Source organism: Euphorbia lathyris, chromosome 5 (genome assembly GCF_963576675.1).
Source record: "Euphorbia lathyris chromosome 5, ddEupLath1.1, whole genome shotgun sequence".
Taxonomy (NCBI): Eukaryota; Viridiplantae; Streptophyta; class Magnoliopsida; order Malpighiales; family Euphorbiaceae; genus Euphorbia; species Euphorbia lathyris.
Window position 1 is genome coordinate 36663700 of NC_088914.1, and position 17559 is coordinate 36681258.

Sequence of the window (17559 nt, forward strand, 5' to 3'; positions counted from 1 at the left end):
AAAAAGAGATCTTACACCCATCTTCCATTCTTTGTGTAAATGCTAGAGTGATTACTTGTAATCTTCTAAAGTGTTCTTCATTTAAAAAGGAACAAGTGTTTATCAATTGTAACATTGAGAGTGTTGTGCTAAGTGTTTGGTTGTAAACATTCAGTGGTAGAGAAATCTAGGTGCTGGGTTGTAGCACTTAGTACGAGTTGAGTAGACGAATAGAGGAATGTACTCTTGCATATTCAACTGCCTTATAATCGGTTTGTGCTCTACCTTTAAAGAGCTCAGTATTGGATTCTAAAAGCCCGGAGGACTCTGGGGACTGGACGTAGGCGGAGAGGCCGAACCAGGATAAGTGATACTGAGTAATCTCTAAACTCTCTCTCAATATATATATTTTCATGTGTTGTTTGTTGAGTTTATTCAGCATACAAAATTGTTTTAAAGTTGATTCTGAGTTATTTCAAGTGCTGAGTTAGAAACTGACCTCCAAGAGTGTCAATATCTAACTTACAAATAAAACAGCCTTAGTCAATATCTGGCTGAAGCTGTCTTGTAACATATCTGGCCAAGCAGACCAAAAGCTGAGTTGACAAACTCACCAAATAACTAAGTCATCATATTAATTAAACGAAAAAGTTATATTAGTTTCTAACCCCCCCCCTGGAACTAATCACACGGGACCAACAAGCAGCAAGTTCAAGATCATGCACAGGGTAAGATAATTCATATGGTTTTAATTGTCTAGATGCATATGCAATTACCTTACCATGTTGCATTAAAACACACCCCAAACCTTGACGAGATGCATCACTATATACCACAAATCCGCCTGTGCCAGTAGGACTTATCAAAATTGGAGCAGAAGTTAACCGCATTTTTAACTCTTCAAAACTTTTCTGACAAGCCTCTGTCCATTGAAATGACACATTCTTCCTTAATAACTTTGTCAATGGAGCAGCAATGAGAGAAAACCCTTCAACAAATCGTCTATAGTATCCAGTTAAGCCTAGAAAACTCCTTACTTCTGCTACATTTTTCGGTGTTTCCCAGTTAACTATTGCTTCAATCTTTTGAGGATCTACTTGTATACCCTGACCAGAAACCACATGTCCCAAAAATACAACCCGATCTATCCAAAATTCGCATTTGCTGAATTTTGCATATAACTGCTTCATCCTCAATATCTGTAATACTATTTTCAAATGTTGTTCGTGTTCCTCCTTACTCTTTGAATACACCAGGATGTCATCAATGAACACAATTACAAATTTGTCAAGGTACTTCTGAGATACCTTATTAATTAGTGCCATAAACGCTGCTGGTGCATTTGTCAACCCAAACGGCATCACAAGAAATTCATAATGTCCATATCGAGTTCAAAAAGTAGTCTTTGAAACATCTTGCTCTGCAATTTTAAGTTGATGATACCCCGATCTCAAATCAATTTTAGAAAACACACATGCTCCCTGTAACTGATCAAATAAATCATCTATCCGAGGTAAAGGATATTTGTTTTTCACAGTGACCCGGTTCAACTGTCTATAATCAATACATAACCGCATTGTGCCATCTTTCTTCTTGACAAACAAGACTGGAGCACCCCAATGAGACACACTAGGCCTGATAAACCCCTTATCAAGTAGCTCCTGCAATTGTGTCTTCAACTCTTTTAATTCAACTGGAGCCATTCTATATGGTGGAATAGAAATTGGTGCAGTTCCCGGAATTAAATCAATTGTAAATTCTGTCTCTCTATCAGGCGGTAAACCCGGTAAGTCTGCTGGAAAGTCATTCACCATCGGAATACTTTCAAGTGTTGCACCTGTTGCTTTGGTATCAATAACATGTGCTAAATATGCTTGGCATCCACCCTTAAGTAAACGAAAAGCTCTAGCTGCTGAAATTAGACAATTAGGTACAATCTAACGGTCTCCATGAAAAACAACTCTTGGCTGATCCGATGGCTCAAAAATAACCTCTTTAGTGAAACATTTAACAGTTGCATGATGCTTTGTCAACCAATCCATACCCAGTATCACATCAAATTCTCTAATATTCAGCAATATCAAGTCTGCACTCAATTCTACCGAGCCAATTTGACTCAAACAATTCCGATACACCTGATTTACTATTACAAACTCTCCTAGTGGAGTCCCCACATTTAAATCAAACCCCAAGGATTCACAATCTATTTGCAAATGTGATGCCAGATTTGATGATATATGAAACAAATTATGGAATTTAACTAAGACATAAACTTACTACTTTCTCTTCTTTAAGCTTCTCAAAATCAGACTCTAAATACACAAGCTTGAGTGTACAAAACAATTGAACAGCATACCTTCTTCTACCTCTTCTTCTTATCCTTCTTCTTCTCTTCCTTTTTCTCTTTTTTATTAACTACGCATCTAGTTTATGTGTTTTGAAGACACATTTACCTTTATTTTCTACATTTACACGTTATCCCGATTTTACTATCTATTTGAATCTATCATGAGGTGAATGACATATAAGATGTAAAATTATTTCTAAATTCGCTAATTAATATCGTGTAATGCATGTGTCTAAATGTCATGAATGCACAAGATTGAGATGTTACAAGCAGTGTGTCTTCAACACGTTTTCCCGCTTGCCTATGATGTGGTAATATATGATCTCTAGGACAAGTGTGTTGGCCCATCATATTCATTCTTCGAAGCCTGAATATCTCAGGATTTTGTATCATCATACCTTTAGCCCACAACTTACATATATCATATGTACATTTAACTTCAAGCAAAGACTTGCTAGATTTGTAGACCTTCCATTCATACTTCTCTTAAATTGTATGTCTCCCAAGTGCATCTTGCAATTCTCGTTTGTTCAAGAATATATCGTGCACCTTTAAACCGATTACCCATATTGATGCATTATATACAATAGGAATCACGGGTTCATTATGAACCTTTGGAAGCCACCGAAATGGATAATTCCTTCTTTTCCTATATTCATCAAATGTCTCATAGATACTTGATGGGACAACCATGTCAGATTGTGCATTTGTTTCGAAAACACCTTTACTACAAGGTTGTATTTCAGGGACAAATTATTCTTCAGCATCATCATGATCTGGGTTTAAAGTACCTTAAATTAATTCATGTGTCGTTCCATCAACAAATGGATCACAACTTGATTGATCTGACATACAGTTTGGAAGTGATTGTCTTGCAGGGGGTTATTCGTCTCAACATTCTCTCCTCCTTACAACCTCGCGGTATTTGTGCATTTATTGTTCGCGGTATCAATTCAACATATAGTGGGATCACATAGGTCAGATTCTTCCAATAATACTCTAGGAAGTATCATACATTATTGTGATCAACAACAGATATTACTTTGCTAAGAGCTTTATTTGGACCGTTTTTTGCTTGCATGGATATGCATAGGTCAAATAAAGTTGAATCAACACCTATAGAAGTGTAAATTCTCTATTTTAACCTCTCAAACTTGATTTTTGTTGAAACCCGGAGCAACTTCGAAATTAGAACCCACATATGCTATGGTACTTGTAACTTTACGAGATCAAACAAATAACAAACTATATGGACATACTTCTACTGAAATAAGCAAAATTCATTGTCAAAATCCTAATAAGAATATATCATATTAAACAAAGACATAAAATACTTTTGAATTAAATTCGCGTTTTGGCAAACTCATGTGCATTTTGGCAATTGCAAAACAACTAAACCACAATTGACAGTTCGCAATTTCTAAAATGTGAATCACAATTTATTCAAATTGCGAAATAATAATGTTCAAAGTTAGTTCGCAATTGGACTAGTAGGTTCGCAATTGACAATATGCAAAGTGAAGAAAACTAGGTTGAATTAACTTTACATTTTGGTAAACTCAAGTGCACATTTTAGCAATTGAGAAACAACTAAACCACAATAAGTAGTTCATAATTGTGATTAGACGTTCACAATTCCTAAAATGTGAAATACAATTTTATCAACTAGATCACAATTTATTCAAATTACGAAATAATGACAATGTTAACAGTTAGTTTGCAATTGGGCTAGGAGGTTTGCAATTGGCGATATGCGAAGTGAAGAAAATTAGGTTAAATTACTTCGCAAGTTGCGAATTGCGTAGTAAAATCATAAATTGTGAATTGAAAATTTCGACTAGCTCAGAATTAACTTCAAACTAACTTCAACTAGATATAATTACCAATCACATTTGATTGTTATGTATTTAAAATTAATAAAAATTTACATGATGTTGGAAATAAACAAGAAGTTTGGATTGATTCTTCAAAGTGATGTTGGAGATGAAGGTTGAATGAAAGGAGATGAGAAAATAAAGAGATGGGATTTGAATTGTGACTTTGTCTTATGTTATTAGTGATATATATACTAAGAACATTTTTGGAAAACATGTATTGTAAGTGTATAGTTTGATAACATGTAATGAAATGAGTCTAAAAATGTAAATGGACCTCCTCATTGTTTGTGTGTCTTTGTTTTCTTTTTTTAAATTTCTCTAAAATAATTCATGTAGTTTGGGGGTGTATATGGGTTGAAGAATGTAGGATCTTTTTTGTTATAAAAGGTATTTCTATTTTACACTATCAGTAAAAATATAATAAATAGATAAATAAATATACAAAAATATTATTCAACTTTGCTATTGACACATCATTTAACTAATGTATAATATAATCTCAGTTCTTATTAGTTGAACTGTGTTGTCAACAGTTTATAGTATATGTGAATTATGAATGCGTCGAATATGACTTTAGAAGATTGTTAGGAATAAAAAAGACTAAATAGTTTTTGTTAGTCCAAATGTTAATAGTTTAAAATGAAAAATTACAATAAGGAATGAAAAATTATAATAAGGTCTACGAAATAAGTAAAAACTGCTGAAATTGAAAATGTAAGAATTGAGATTAAATTACATACAAGTAAAAGAAAATACAAGGAAAGAAAAGAAAAGAAAAGGTGCAAAAATATGAAAAATTGTGGAGTCCGGTGTTTCTTTATTGAATTCAAAACACTCAAAGAAGACTGTTGAAAGAAACCCCTAATCCACTCTTCTTTCCCCTCGTTCATGGTCGATCGAGGGCCTCAGAGTTAGCTTGTTTTTTTTTTTGGATTTATTGGCTGAATCTAAAAAATGAGAAGACATTTAACTTTTATAGCTTTTTTGTAGGTAACCTCTTTACTAATGTTGTCAGAATCGAATTGGATATAAAATTGAATTTATAATTGAATCATGGATCACTTGATTCAACCAAATGATTCATGTTAATCGAACTACATAACACAATATATTAATTATATATCTAATTCATTTAAAATTATTTTTATAAATTATATATAGAATTATAAATAAATACGATTAATTTAAAAAATACAATTAACATCTAAAAAAACATTATCACTAAATAAAATATATAAAAAAATTAAATTATACTATAATAAAAATCCAGTACTAAATTAAGAAGTAATATTGTCAAAGACTTCTTTAGACAAATATTGCTAAATGCCAAGATTAGTCTAAACACATAAATCTAGAATTCTTTGATTTTACGTTAAAATATGTTGCAAGCCATTTTTATCGGTGGAGATGGCATTGCAGAGGATAGAAAAGCTACTGGATACAAAATATTTTCTTAAGGTGTTGTTAGAAAAGTTTTATTGCTCTACTAATTGCAAAGGGATAGGAAAGTTAGGTTTATTATATAACACATGAGAATTGGAATTATGTACTCACTAGTCGAATCGTGCAGCCGACCTGAGTAAAGTTGTAGTGATCCTTCCGGTTGGAAAGTCTCTGAGATAATACTTGCAGAATGATCACCTTCATGTTTGCGTCATCTTCTTTATTTATACAACAAAATATTTATTTCTGTATTAAATTTGTAACATGCTCTTTATTTCAGTTTATATATTTAGCACCAAATTAATAGAGGGAAATAAAAAAAATGTTCAACAATCTTTAACATCAAATTCAGTTTATAAAATGTCAACAATCTTTAACATCCTTAGAAAAACTTCCAAAAAATTTATTTGGTTCCCTTCTTTTTTTTCACATCAAATTCACTTTCTTTAACATTTTCGGTCTCCAATGTATAAATATATAGAGAATACTTCAAATCACTAAGTCATAACTTCAACAAATCAAAGTCATGAAAAAATTTGGAGACAGACAACTTTATTATAAGGTGTGCAAGTCAAAGTCTTCATCACTTTAGTTTTATATTCATCTATTAAATGGAATAAAAAAGAGAACAATTCCTCGTAAGCATGAAACCTATCATCATACAAATGTCACAAATCAAACTATCTACACTAAATTTCCAATAGGAATAACCCGAAGGATGTGTTGTTCATGATCAATCTCTTAAAGTGTATAAATTTTTTCATGGCTTGAATGGCTTGAAACAAGCACCTAAGCAATAACATGAAATCTTTGACAGTCTTGTTATCTTATATGGCTTCAAAATAACTTGCTGATTTTTTATCCTAATGTTTTTATCGTGAATGTTGTGAAAACCATGCAGAAAAAGGGACTTCCTTTATATCATTCTCATTGCAATAAGAATATCTCAAAGAAATACAATTACTTTGAATGTAAGCATGTGCATACACCTTATAATTCGATGTGAAGCTTTTTAAGAACACAAAAGACAGTGTAAAACACAATTAGAGCATGCTAGCATAATTGGAAGTCTTTTGTATGCCACAATTGATTGTACTAGATTTGACATAGCTTATGTCGTTGGATCAATATTCAAGAAATCCCCCACCTGGATCGCTTATTCATTTAAAATCGAGAATAGATTCTCATTTCTCCAATTAACCCCTCTTGGCGTTGTTTGATCTCCTAGGAATTTTCTGATCGCTTGGGCTGCGCCTAGACGGTGATCGAAATGAAAAATGTTTTTCTATTTTTTTTTGCTCTATTATACTTCACTTTTGAACATTGTCGCATAGTTGCACTGAGATTCGACGTTCATTGACTGGGTCTTGTGTCTTTTTAGGAGAAACCCAATTTCTTGGCGATCGAAGAAACAATCTACCGTTTCCATGTGTTCAGGCGGAATATAGGGCTATGGCCACCTCAGTTTGTGAACTTCAATGGCTTTTATTCATTTTTTTGCGATTTCCAGATTACACATCCAGGACCATCACTTCTCTACTGCGACAACCAGTCTGCTCTCCACATCGCCCACAATCTGGTCTTCCATGACCGCACCAAGCACAGAGATATCAACTGCTACCTTATTCATCTATTGCATATTCGTTATGCACACCAACTCGCTACCTGTTTATAAAAGCTCAACATCTTTCCGTCTTGGAAAATTTCAAAAAAAAAAAAGACTGTTGAATATATATTGTTCTAGTTTGAGGGGGAGATAAAGAACAGCCAATTAAAGAGACATCCTCACATTTCTAATGAGCAATACGGGCCATTGTTAAAACAATAAGAAAACTGCAATTAAAGGCTCGTATCAGTGACAAAATTTCTTATTTTATTTTTATTACACTTTGTACAACCAACTTTTTTTTTGAAATAAGGTAAATTTTATTAACTAAGATCAGAAGCGAGAATGTCAAAAATAATCGGTGGTGGACAGGCTCACTCACCACGAACAGATCTAGATGTAACAGCCTTAGCTAAGCTATGAGCTGCTAAATTCGCTGAACGTTTTACATATGAGACTGAACATGAGTTCAAGGCTCTTAACAAATCACAACAATCATTCACTACATCCGATAAATAAGATAATTGACGTTTTTGCTGATGTATGGAACTAATAACCACGAGACAATCTGATTGGACCTCCATATGGCTGAGGTTAAAATCTTTAATCCAGGACAGAGCCTCTCTTACCGCCATTGCCTCTGCCAATGGGGGATCCGTGACATCCGCAAGGTGCCCCATTTTAGCAGCAAAACATCTACCATGATGATCCCTCAGCAGACACCCATAGGAGCTGAATTTATTCTGGTCATCCACACCTGCGTCAATATTTCACACATAGCTTCCTTCCGACGGTTTCTTCCATCTTGCGATTACGACCGACTGTGGCTGGGGGTGTTTTAGATTGACGATTTGAGCTTCTCTCCAGTCGTGCAATTCCGATAAGGCAATACGGTGGATTTCCTCTGGTGGCTGTTCCCTGTTATTCCAAACCTTATCGTTCCGCGCTTTCCAAATACTCCAGCAAAGCATCGCTACTTCATTTCCCGTCCCTGACGCCCCTCCGATGCAATTTGAAAGCCAGAAGATGAGATCTGTGACCGTCGATACCCTATTGTCCTGAAAGAAGATTTGCCACACTCGGTAGGCTCGTGGACAGATGATAAACACATGAAGATCGTCTTCCCCATAAGCGTTGTATATTGGACAACAGTTTAGGAGGGAGCTTCGCCGGGAAGCCAGGTTACTCATAATCAGTAAGCAGCTTGTGCAGATCCTCCATAAACAGTTTTTAACTTTTGGGCCACCTGTAAATTCCAGATTAAGTTCCAGTTAATCATAGAGAGATTTGCCGTGTTAGAAGGGCGGGATCCAAGTGCTTTGAGATAACCACTCTTTACTGAGTAATTACCGGACTTTTCGTCAGGCCAGAACCAGTCATCCTCACGGTGCCTCCTTCGCCCCGGAATTGAACAGATCAATTGGACATCCCTTCTATTAAAGATTCTACTTGATGAGATCAACTTATTTTGTTGTCTTGTGTGCGTGATCCTTGTACCAGAATTGAAGTGAATTGATGTGGCCAAAACAAGGCCCAATTTTTAGCCCATCTATTCTTCCTCTTCAATTCGCCCAATTATTCATAAGTTTTTGTTTAATAGATGGGCTGCATTCCCAACATTGGTATATGTACTTCAATTCTCTACTACTAATTTTATGAGAGTGATCATTACTTTAGCTTTTGATTGGTTTGAACACACTTTCTTCAAATAGCTACGAATTTTGAGAAAATTTATATCGAGCTTTAGATGAATTTTGCCCTTTCATTACAACTCCCGTTTTACTCGACATTAATTTAATATAATTTCCATTACATCAAATTTAAATGGACTTTTTAATTTATATTTTATTCATTTATTTATTTAATATGTGATTGTAATGCTAATACTGTATTTATTTGTTATACCGAGATCCAAACATAGGGAATGAAATTTCCATTACGTGTAAACAACTATAAGTCTTGAAGAGTATTTTTTAAGACTTAAAGGGGCATAGTTAGTGAATGACAAATACAAATTGGGTCCACAAAACCTCAATAAATCACAATTAGGTCCCACATTTCCTTATCACACTCATTAAATACCGACATACAGAATTAAGAACATGCAATTTTTTTGAAAAAAGAAATTAAGAACATGCAATTGTGGTCTATAATTTAAAAAAAAAGTCAATGATCTTATTGGCTGCATTATATATTATTATATTAATTACTTTGGAAGGCATAATAATTCCTTGAAAAATAATAAAAGTTGAACACAATCATCCAACAAACTAATTAATCATTCATATTCATATATATTTGATTCCGCCATTTATGGCTCTCTAGTTTTTCTTATCTTAAATACCCCACTTGTCCATTGTTAATATTCTTTTATTTTATCTAGAATTTATACTTATTTACAAAATATCTATTATCATTTTTATAAAATAATAATAATATCTTTTTCATATATAAATTAATCTGATTACTCGATTCATTAAGCACCCGAGCCTTAATTAGTAAATTTTAATATCTTTGATGCTCGCATGTTGGCAATAAAGGTGATTAAAGAACAAAATAAAAACATCAGAAAATTGAAAGAAAAATATAGAAATTAGATTTATTAGCATTAGTAATTACTCCTTTTCTTTGTACTAGTACTAGTAGTTAATCAACTAAAAACAGCAGACCTGTCCTGTATATTACATTTTGTTCTTTCTGAAGATCTCTGACTTGCTTTATGTGATTACTTTAAACATCAAAATCAAATAAATTAAGAAACCTGTAACCCATATTAATTAATTAGCTATTTTTCTGTATTCTGTTCCTGTGTTTTCAATTCTTCATCTAATATCTTTCACTTTCCTGCAGCTGGTATGGTATCATCACTACCAAATTAATCATATAATTATCTTCCATTCCCATCTTCTACCTCTCTCTATATCATATGTTTTCCCCTATATATTCGTTGAAATTCCGCTCCCTATTACCGACGTAAACGGGCTTTCTGGAAGGTCGACTCCTTGGCTGCATGTTCAAAATAACTACATATATCAGTATCAGAAATGCAACAGATATTTTACACTGTTGAACATTGTTTTCTAGTTGTTTCAATTGTTTTCACTTAGTTTCAGTCGTAACTATTAAAGCTAGTTAAGTCATAAAGTCTGTTAGGTCGTTAATTTTGGCGGGAAATGTTGTTAGATCGGGTAATTTTTCTAAACGAACACAATAAACCTCTTATCCAGTATTTTGATAAAGCAAAAATATGCATGAATAGGTTTACATTTACCTATCTTGGTCAGTGTATTTGGTGGTTATGTGCCTGGGTTTATCCTCATTGTTCAAAACATCTAGCAAGTGATTGAAACGTTCAGCGGATGGAAAGTCTGCTTGTTCTGCAGAACCTAAGCACCATATGCACAATTCAACATTAGTCCAAAACCAGCAAAACTACCACTAATTAATGATGGTAATTAAGGAAATTGATTAATTTTTATACCATCTGCAAACTTCCATTCATCCATTGAGTAGCTAAAATAAGAGTGATTATTAAAGGATTTGGATGTCAATTGGAACTCCGAAAGACGCCTACGATCAAGTTCAAGTTGATGCTCATGCTCTTCCATTACTTGTTTCCTTACTAACCTTGAATTATCATATACCCTTGGCACTGAAAAATAACAATTACAGATAATTTAGCTCATGAACTCCACTTATTTGATCTTCTACTTACAGTTTTTGTCAAATAAGTCCAATTTTTACGTACGTAACACTTTTGGGCTAATTCTTCAAAAACTGTATAGTTCTGGACTAAAATAACACTCAAAGTTGATGAACTAAAGGTTTTGACTCACCATGAAGCTCAGAATCCCCATCTATAAAGTGTGGGCTGTAATACATCGGGTGCTGCATTTTCTCCGCATACTTTCTGCAAAACAAGAATTTGCAGATTCAATATAGTTCAATCCTTCACAGAGAAGATTCGGCAGGAACATTTTAATCCAGTTGAATTAAGGTGAAGGAATTATTTATTAATAACTTTTAAAAGCAATATGAGTGTGGAAAGTAAGCACTAGACTTTGTCACTAAAAGGGACCACAAACCAGCTGGAAATGGTTATGTATTTATTACTGTATGTTGATAATATATATCTATTTCATAGCATTGCTTGCCAAGCCAAAAAAAGAAGTAAAAAGTTAGAGAAATGATTTCAAAAGATAATTCCAGCATTCATTAAAGTGGACGATTCTATTTGATTGCTGAAAATGACATGAAAATTAAAGATTTTGTTCACAATCTTTTTTCCTATTGCAGCTCACCAAACTATGTTTTTAGATATTATGAATATCAATTATAGATAGAAAATAAACAAGGCAAACAAAATAAAATTACCTATCAACAAGTCTTGACTTTTCCCTATAAGGTTTCACTAGGACACGTGCCCCGCACACGAAATGTGGATTTCCTTTTGCTAGTATTTGCTTCACAGTCTCCACGAAAACGAATGTCACAAATCCGAACATCCTTTTATGTTGGGAAGGAATCCTAACATCTTGAACAGGTCCAAATTTGCTGTAAAGTAGATTGTTAAACTAACTTTCTTTAGGCTTATTATCACAAAACCAAAAAAAAACAGATTATCTAACTATATTCACCTGAAATAGTTGGAGACATCTTGCTCGGTAAAGGTACTTTCCGCCGGAAAGGTAAGATATATCTGCCTAGAACCAGCAACAATGCCACCAGGATCATTTCTCTCCCCAATATACTCCAAGTACTTTGGAACATCTTCAGCCAGAATAACAGAATGCTGTCCGTGAGGTCTGAAAATGAATCCAAAGTCAGATATTTATTTATTTATTTAACTCACAAGAAAATATGATAAAGAGTATCATAGTTTTTCACCTGTCAATCACATGAATGCTGTTCCTCAATCGAGCTAAAAGCTTCGTGAGGCTATAACCAGCCTTACCGTGTCTTTGGCTTTCTGTAAGATAACCCTCAGCCTGAAGACTTCTCCCATATTTCTCATAATACATCATTGGCAATGAGGCAATAGAAACAGGCATCCCTCGTCGTGATTTCAAGAGCTCCGTAAGCTCCCTTTCGAGCTTTTCTAAGGAACCGGGTGAAACAACATGCTCTTCATTTGAAATCTCATTCTGTTTGAGGTTGAACATCTGAGAAAAGTTATCTGTCATCGGATTCTCATGGTAGAATCTACAGCTAGTTCCATGTTTACAGAACCCCTTGTTGAAATAATGACAAGTCTTGAAAGGCAATTCCGGTAAGCTTGGAGATCTTCTACTAGTTCTAGGACCTAATGCAGGTTCAGGATAAAAGTAATTGCTTGAAAAATCAGAATTAGCAAACTCCAATTGATCATCGAAACTCAATAACTGCATCCGGTTCTGCAGCTGATAGTCCTCAGCAACTGAATCAGAGTATCCTTGAGTGCCAAACTCTAAGCTGTGCATCTGCTGCTGCTCAACAGCAGTCACTTGAGCATCCCAGTAAGAAGCTGCTGCCCTTCGTGAAGCTGCTGGAGATGAAACTGGATGCAATGAAGTTGGAGAATACTGATATTGTAGTGATGATATGTCGTAAACAAGAGATGAATTGACCGGAGACGGTGAGATTGGAGAAGAAACTGGTGGTTTGTTCAGGCCAAGGTGAGATTTTGCTTTGGTAATTAAAGAACATATCAAATTATCAGGGCTGAAGGCCAACCGGATCATTTCTCGTTCACCATGATCTTGTAAAAGAAGATATCCAATGATTTTCGAGACATTTTCAGGCTCGAGCTTTTGAATTCTGTTGTAGACAACCTTTGTGGATTCTGAGAAATCCATGTCAAACACTCAATTCTGTAAAATCAAGGCAATCAATTAGAACACCAGCATTTGGACATTAACTTATATGGAAAGTTTGCACATATGCAGTTTGACAGATAGAGACTGATAGTACTAATACAAATTGCAACCCTTATATATCTAAATGCAGATCTGATACACATTAAAATTGAAAATATGGAAACATTCATGTAAATTTATTGAAATGCAATGAATTAAGTCGAAACCATTTGCCATTTCTCTCACCTTATAAAAAAAAAGACAACTAATTATGCCCTAAAAACAATTCAGTACAGCCATTAAAGGAAAATAATCCAAACAACACATATATTCAAAATAGGAAGAATTGACAGCAAAAATAGAGCTATAAAATCATTACTTAACTTTGAATAAGCATTAAAATAGAAAAATTCATATATATGTTTCCTTTTTTTGTTTTGTAACATAGCAGATAAAATTTCAGAGTTGATAATCATTACAGAAAACATTCATTTTGAATTTGAAAACCCATCAATTATTTCTGAAGGAAAAAGAAATTGTACTTGACAACAGAAGACATAGTGAAGTTGAAAAACACATCTACTACAAAATTTATGAGCCCAAAAGCATAATAAAAGAAAAGAGAAGAAATTTCAGAGTTAGATTTCCAACTTGAGGGTAATTGACCAGTATAAACAAAAGCATGAAGTCAAATTATTATTTTTCCAATTATCCTAAAATTAACCATAGAAGTGACACTGAAATGATTTGAAATTGAAAAAACAGAAGCCGAAAACACATTGCAGTCATTAAAAAATCAAACTTTAGGAACATTTGGAGAAAACCCAAGTCGAAAACATCAAACTTAACAACAATTGATAATACTGAAAGGAAAAGAAGGGAGGCGTACCAAAAAAACAAAAAAAGATATGGGTCTGGAAGATGAAGAGAGAGAGTCTCAAAAAACTTGAACAACCATGGCTGCTTTTGTGTGTCTCTCTGTTTGGGTTTCTCTATCTTTTTCTTCTTCTGTTCTTGAGTCTCCGCATAAACGACACCATTATTATAATTTAAAATCAATGACAGAAGATAGCTTTAAAGTTGTATTGTCTTTAGTTCAAATCAACTCACTCTTTCTCTCTTAAATATATTCACACAAATACACTTGTTTCTCTCTCTAACATATACCCAACAAAAAAAAGTAAAAACTTAAAATTCTTATATCAATTACTATTTAATTCCTATAATTTGAAATTTTGAAATGTTTTGATAACAATAATAATACACTTTAAATTTTTAAAGGTGAGAAAATTGCGGCAATTTGATAGGGTGTACACTGACACTTTCATGGTAATTTCTCATTGACAAAGTGAATGCATGTTTGCCACGTGTGGTTACAAGTTGTTTCCAGATTCATCCACGCAGTAAAAACCGTAAGCTGTACTAAATCCAGTAAAAATAAAACCGTATCTAATACTACTAGTAGTTTGATTGTTTTACTGTATATCCTCAAATAAGTGGGTGGGCTCCACGCCATCCGTGGTCATATCCTATCTGGTTGTACCAGTTCAGGTTTTCCGTGATTGGTGCTGCTTTTTTTAGCTATTAAGTGTTGAATTAGTAATTAAGTGGGAATTAAGGGGTAGTTATGATAAAACTAAGAAGACCGCTTCAGCCGGGATATGAATAACTAATATTAGAACATGGTTTGGTTTGTGTTTCTGAGTATTTTTATTATTACAGCATTACTTGTTTACTGTTTCTCCTTCCGATAAACATACTGATTCATTTATTATTTTTTTAAAACTATCACTAGTATTTTGTTATTATAATATTAAATAAGAGTATTGTTGTTAGCACGTACTGATTTTCTATGTTATATATAAAAATAAATGCATCAATCAAATTATATTTACTTTTTGTAAAGACTGCTCACTCTATGGAAATCCATGTTATAAAAGAAAGAAAAAGAAATTAATCAAATTATGTAAAATAAAGTAGTTGGTTGGTAATGCTATCGTATCTCTAAAATCATTAACTTTTCTCAATAAAATTTTATATTTTTTCCATATTTATTTACCACCATTCTATGTAAATTAAATTCAACTATTTACTTTACAAGTTCTAATATGTTGGGTTCTTTTTCGAAAGGGTTGCTGTTTCATTAATAAATATATAAGAAATTGTGTTTGGTTGAATTTATAAATAAAAAGTTTGAAACCATTTCGTAACTCGATTACCGACCTCAAACTCAGCTCAAAGTTTTCAGTTATAGGTTTGTAAAAAAATTCATGAATAAACTTTATTATAATGTTTATGTACAGACTCGTGAGCAAGCTCGGTTCGATTGTTTTTTAATAGTGATTTTTCTATAAAGGAGGAAATGTAAAACTTGTGAAATTTTAGTTTTATAGGTTTCAAAGCTGCGTGTTTTTGTGTTCAAATTTTTTAAATTATCACAATTAATTAACATAATTAATGAGTTGTTTATAAATAAAGTTCATTAATAGAATTGACGATATGTATGCTTGTGAGTAAAACTCATGAACAAATAAACAAGTACGCCACAATGAGATCATATTTTAACAAACTGAGCTCGAATCGAGCTGGAGGTTTGTCCATTTTTGGTCGAGCCGAACATGATGGTCAAAGTTGGGCTCGATTACATCCATATAAATATAAGGCAAAGCATCGCCTTTGGAGTTAGTTTTTGGAAGGATAAATTATACCGACAACCATTTAATTTTGCTCTTAAAAGTCACTCAATTTTGCTATTTGTTAATATTATAGCCCCTTTAAAAGGTCTCAAAATGACTGTTGATGATTTCAAAATAAAAAAAAATCAAAAAGTTAAATTGTTTAAAATCATATGGAATAAGGTTTTCAATTTTCCAAATCACTATTTTGATAGTTTTATTCTCTCTAAATATTCACTTTCTTTTTTCTAACTCAACAACATCTAAATGATTTCAAAATTAAAAACTTAAAAAAGTATCAACTTTGGAATGGAGATTTACTTGATATTAAGGTGGTCAATGATGACTTTTATATTAGTAAAGATAAAGTTGAGAGAATTTTTTAAGTGACAGACCAATGACATCCTTTAAGGCGAAGAATAAAAAATAGGCCTTAAAAAATTTCACTGTCACAAAGTATACATATGTATACAAACAACATGTCTTTAATCCCGATTTCTTCAAAGAACTCATGAGGAATGACACAAAGGTCTGATGGTTTGCACTCCTTTTCGTTGGAATGCAACCAACAATTGAGAATGGAAAGTAAGGTGTTAAGAAGTTGTTGTGCAAAAAAAAACAATTCGATATGTTGCTTCTTTGTTTACATGTCGAAACTATTATTATCAATGTAAATTTTATCAAGCTCAAAAATTTCTTCTTCAAGATTATATAGTCTAATAATATATCACATCAATATAAAATATTCTAGTATCAAAAGTATAATTTTTAACAAAATAAACCATGTTTTGAAAAATGAATGTTTAGATAGAGCAAACTCAGAATAAAGTCCTTGCGTTTGACAAGGTTACGTATTCCTTCAGTCCTTGCGTTTGACAAGGTTACGTAGTTTGTTCGTTGATCGCCGCCGTTACCAGCTGCTCCGCCACCGCTCTGTCTGCCTCTGTCACCCCAATCTCTTATTGCTCACCCTCACTCATGGACGATTTAGCAAAATATGGTGCCCAACTTACTCTCGAGGATGAAAATGCCTCAGGACTGATCCTATCAACCGAGGATGTGGTTGTTCGCTCTGCTGCACCGACTTGGAGCCTCCTAGGCCGATTCCTCACGGACAGAAGCTTCAAAGTCCCTGTTATGAAAAATACCTTGGCAGACCTATGGCACCCTTCAAAAGGCTTGTATATTGAAGAGTTGGGAGCAAATCTTTTTCGGTTTGATTTCTTTCACCCGCTAGAACGTGACCGTGTGATTAAAGGGGGACCCTGGACATTTGAGCAGCTCCTGTTAATAACCCGGAAACTGGAACCTGGAGACAACCCGACGGACCTAGTTCTTGAGCAGTCTGAGTTCTGGATCCAAATACATGATCTCCCTCATGGTTTTCTGTCTGAGAAGGTTGCTGTTGGTATTGGGAATTTTATTGGAACCTTTGTGGAATCTGACCCTCACAATTTCAATGGCATTGGTCGCCTTTTTCTGCGTATTAGAGTTCTGCTGAATGTGTCTCTCCCGCTCAAGCGAAAAATGAAGATTAGCATGGTAGGGGGTGCTGTTTCCTGGATCAACTTCAAATATGAGCGCTTGCCACAATTTTGCTTTTATTGTGGCCGCATTGGTCACCCGGATAAGTATTGTCCCGCATTACTAGAGGTATCTGACCCAGATAAAGCTGGTAAGGCCTATGGCCCCTGGCTCCATGCAACCGTCCATCGGGGGCCCTCCATGCCTCAATCCAAGTGGCTGCTAAATTCTCTCCCTGTTACTAATTCAGAACCAGGTGCTACCTCAGCAACGA

General features: G+C 33.9%; 1 protein-coding gene across 2 annotated transcripts; it reads right to left on the minus strand.

The window, feature by feature from the left end:
* Positions 1–9825: 9825 nt before the first annotated feature.
* Positions 9826–14224, minus strand: LOC136230363 (zinc finger CCCH domain-containing protein 18). 2 transcript variants are annotated; one of them, XM_066019419.1, is made up of 8 exons: positions 13976–14224; positions 12140–13101; positions 11890–12057; positions 11627–11806; positions 11089–11162; positions 10734–10904; positions 10524–10629; positions 9826–10258 (listed from the first exon to the last, which is right to left on the minus strand). In XM_066019419.1, exons 2-8 carry the CDS (start codon positions 13084–13086, stop codon positions 10189–10191), a joined length of 1716 nt encoding a protein of 571 aa, XP_065875491.1. In that variant the 5' UTR covers positions 13087–13101; positions 13976–14224; the 3' UTR covers positions 9826–10188. The 2 variants fall into 2 exon arrangements, with proteins under 2 accessions (XP_065875491.1, XP_065875490.1); XM_066019418.1 differs by having other exon boundaries at positions 10524–10638; positions 13976–14220.
* Between the last annotated feature and the right edge of the window lie 3335 nt (positions 14225–17559).

Bases quoted from the DNA above. Each gene is read 5' to 3' on its own strand.
- LOC136230363 (XM_066019418.1), bottom strand. From the start codon at position 13,086: ATGGATTTCTCAGAATCCACAAAGGTTGTCTACAACAGAATTCAAAAG. The intron at 11,163-11,626 runs GTAATTTTATTT...CTTGTTTTGCAG, and splicing joins AAGTCAAGACTTGTTGATAG to AAAGTATGCGGAGAAAATGC. The intron at 10,259-10,523 runs GTAAATGTAAAC...TTGAACATGCAG, and splicing joins AAATACACTGACCAAGATAG to CCAAGGAGTCGACCTTCCAG.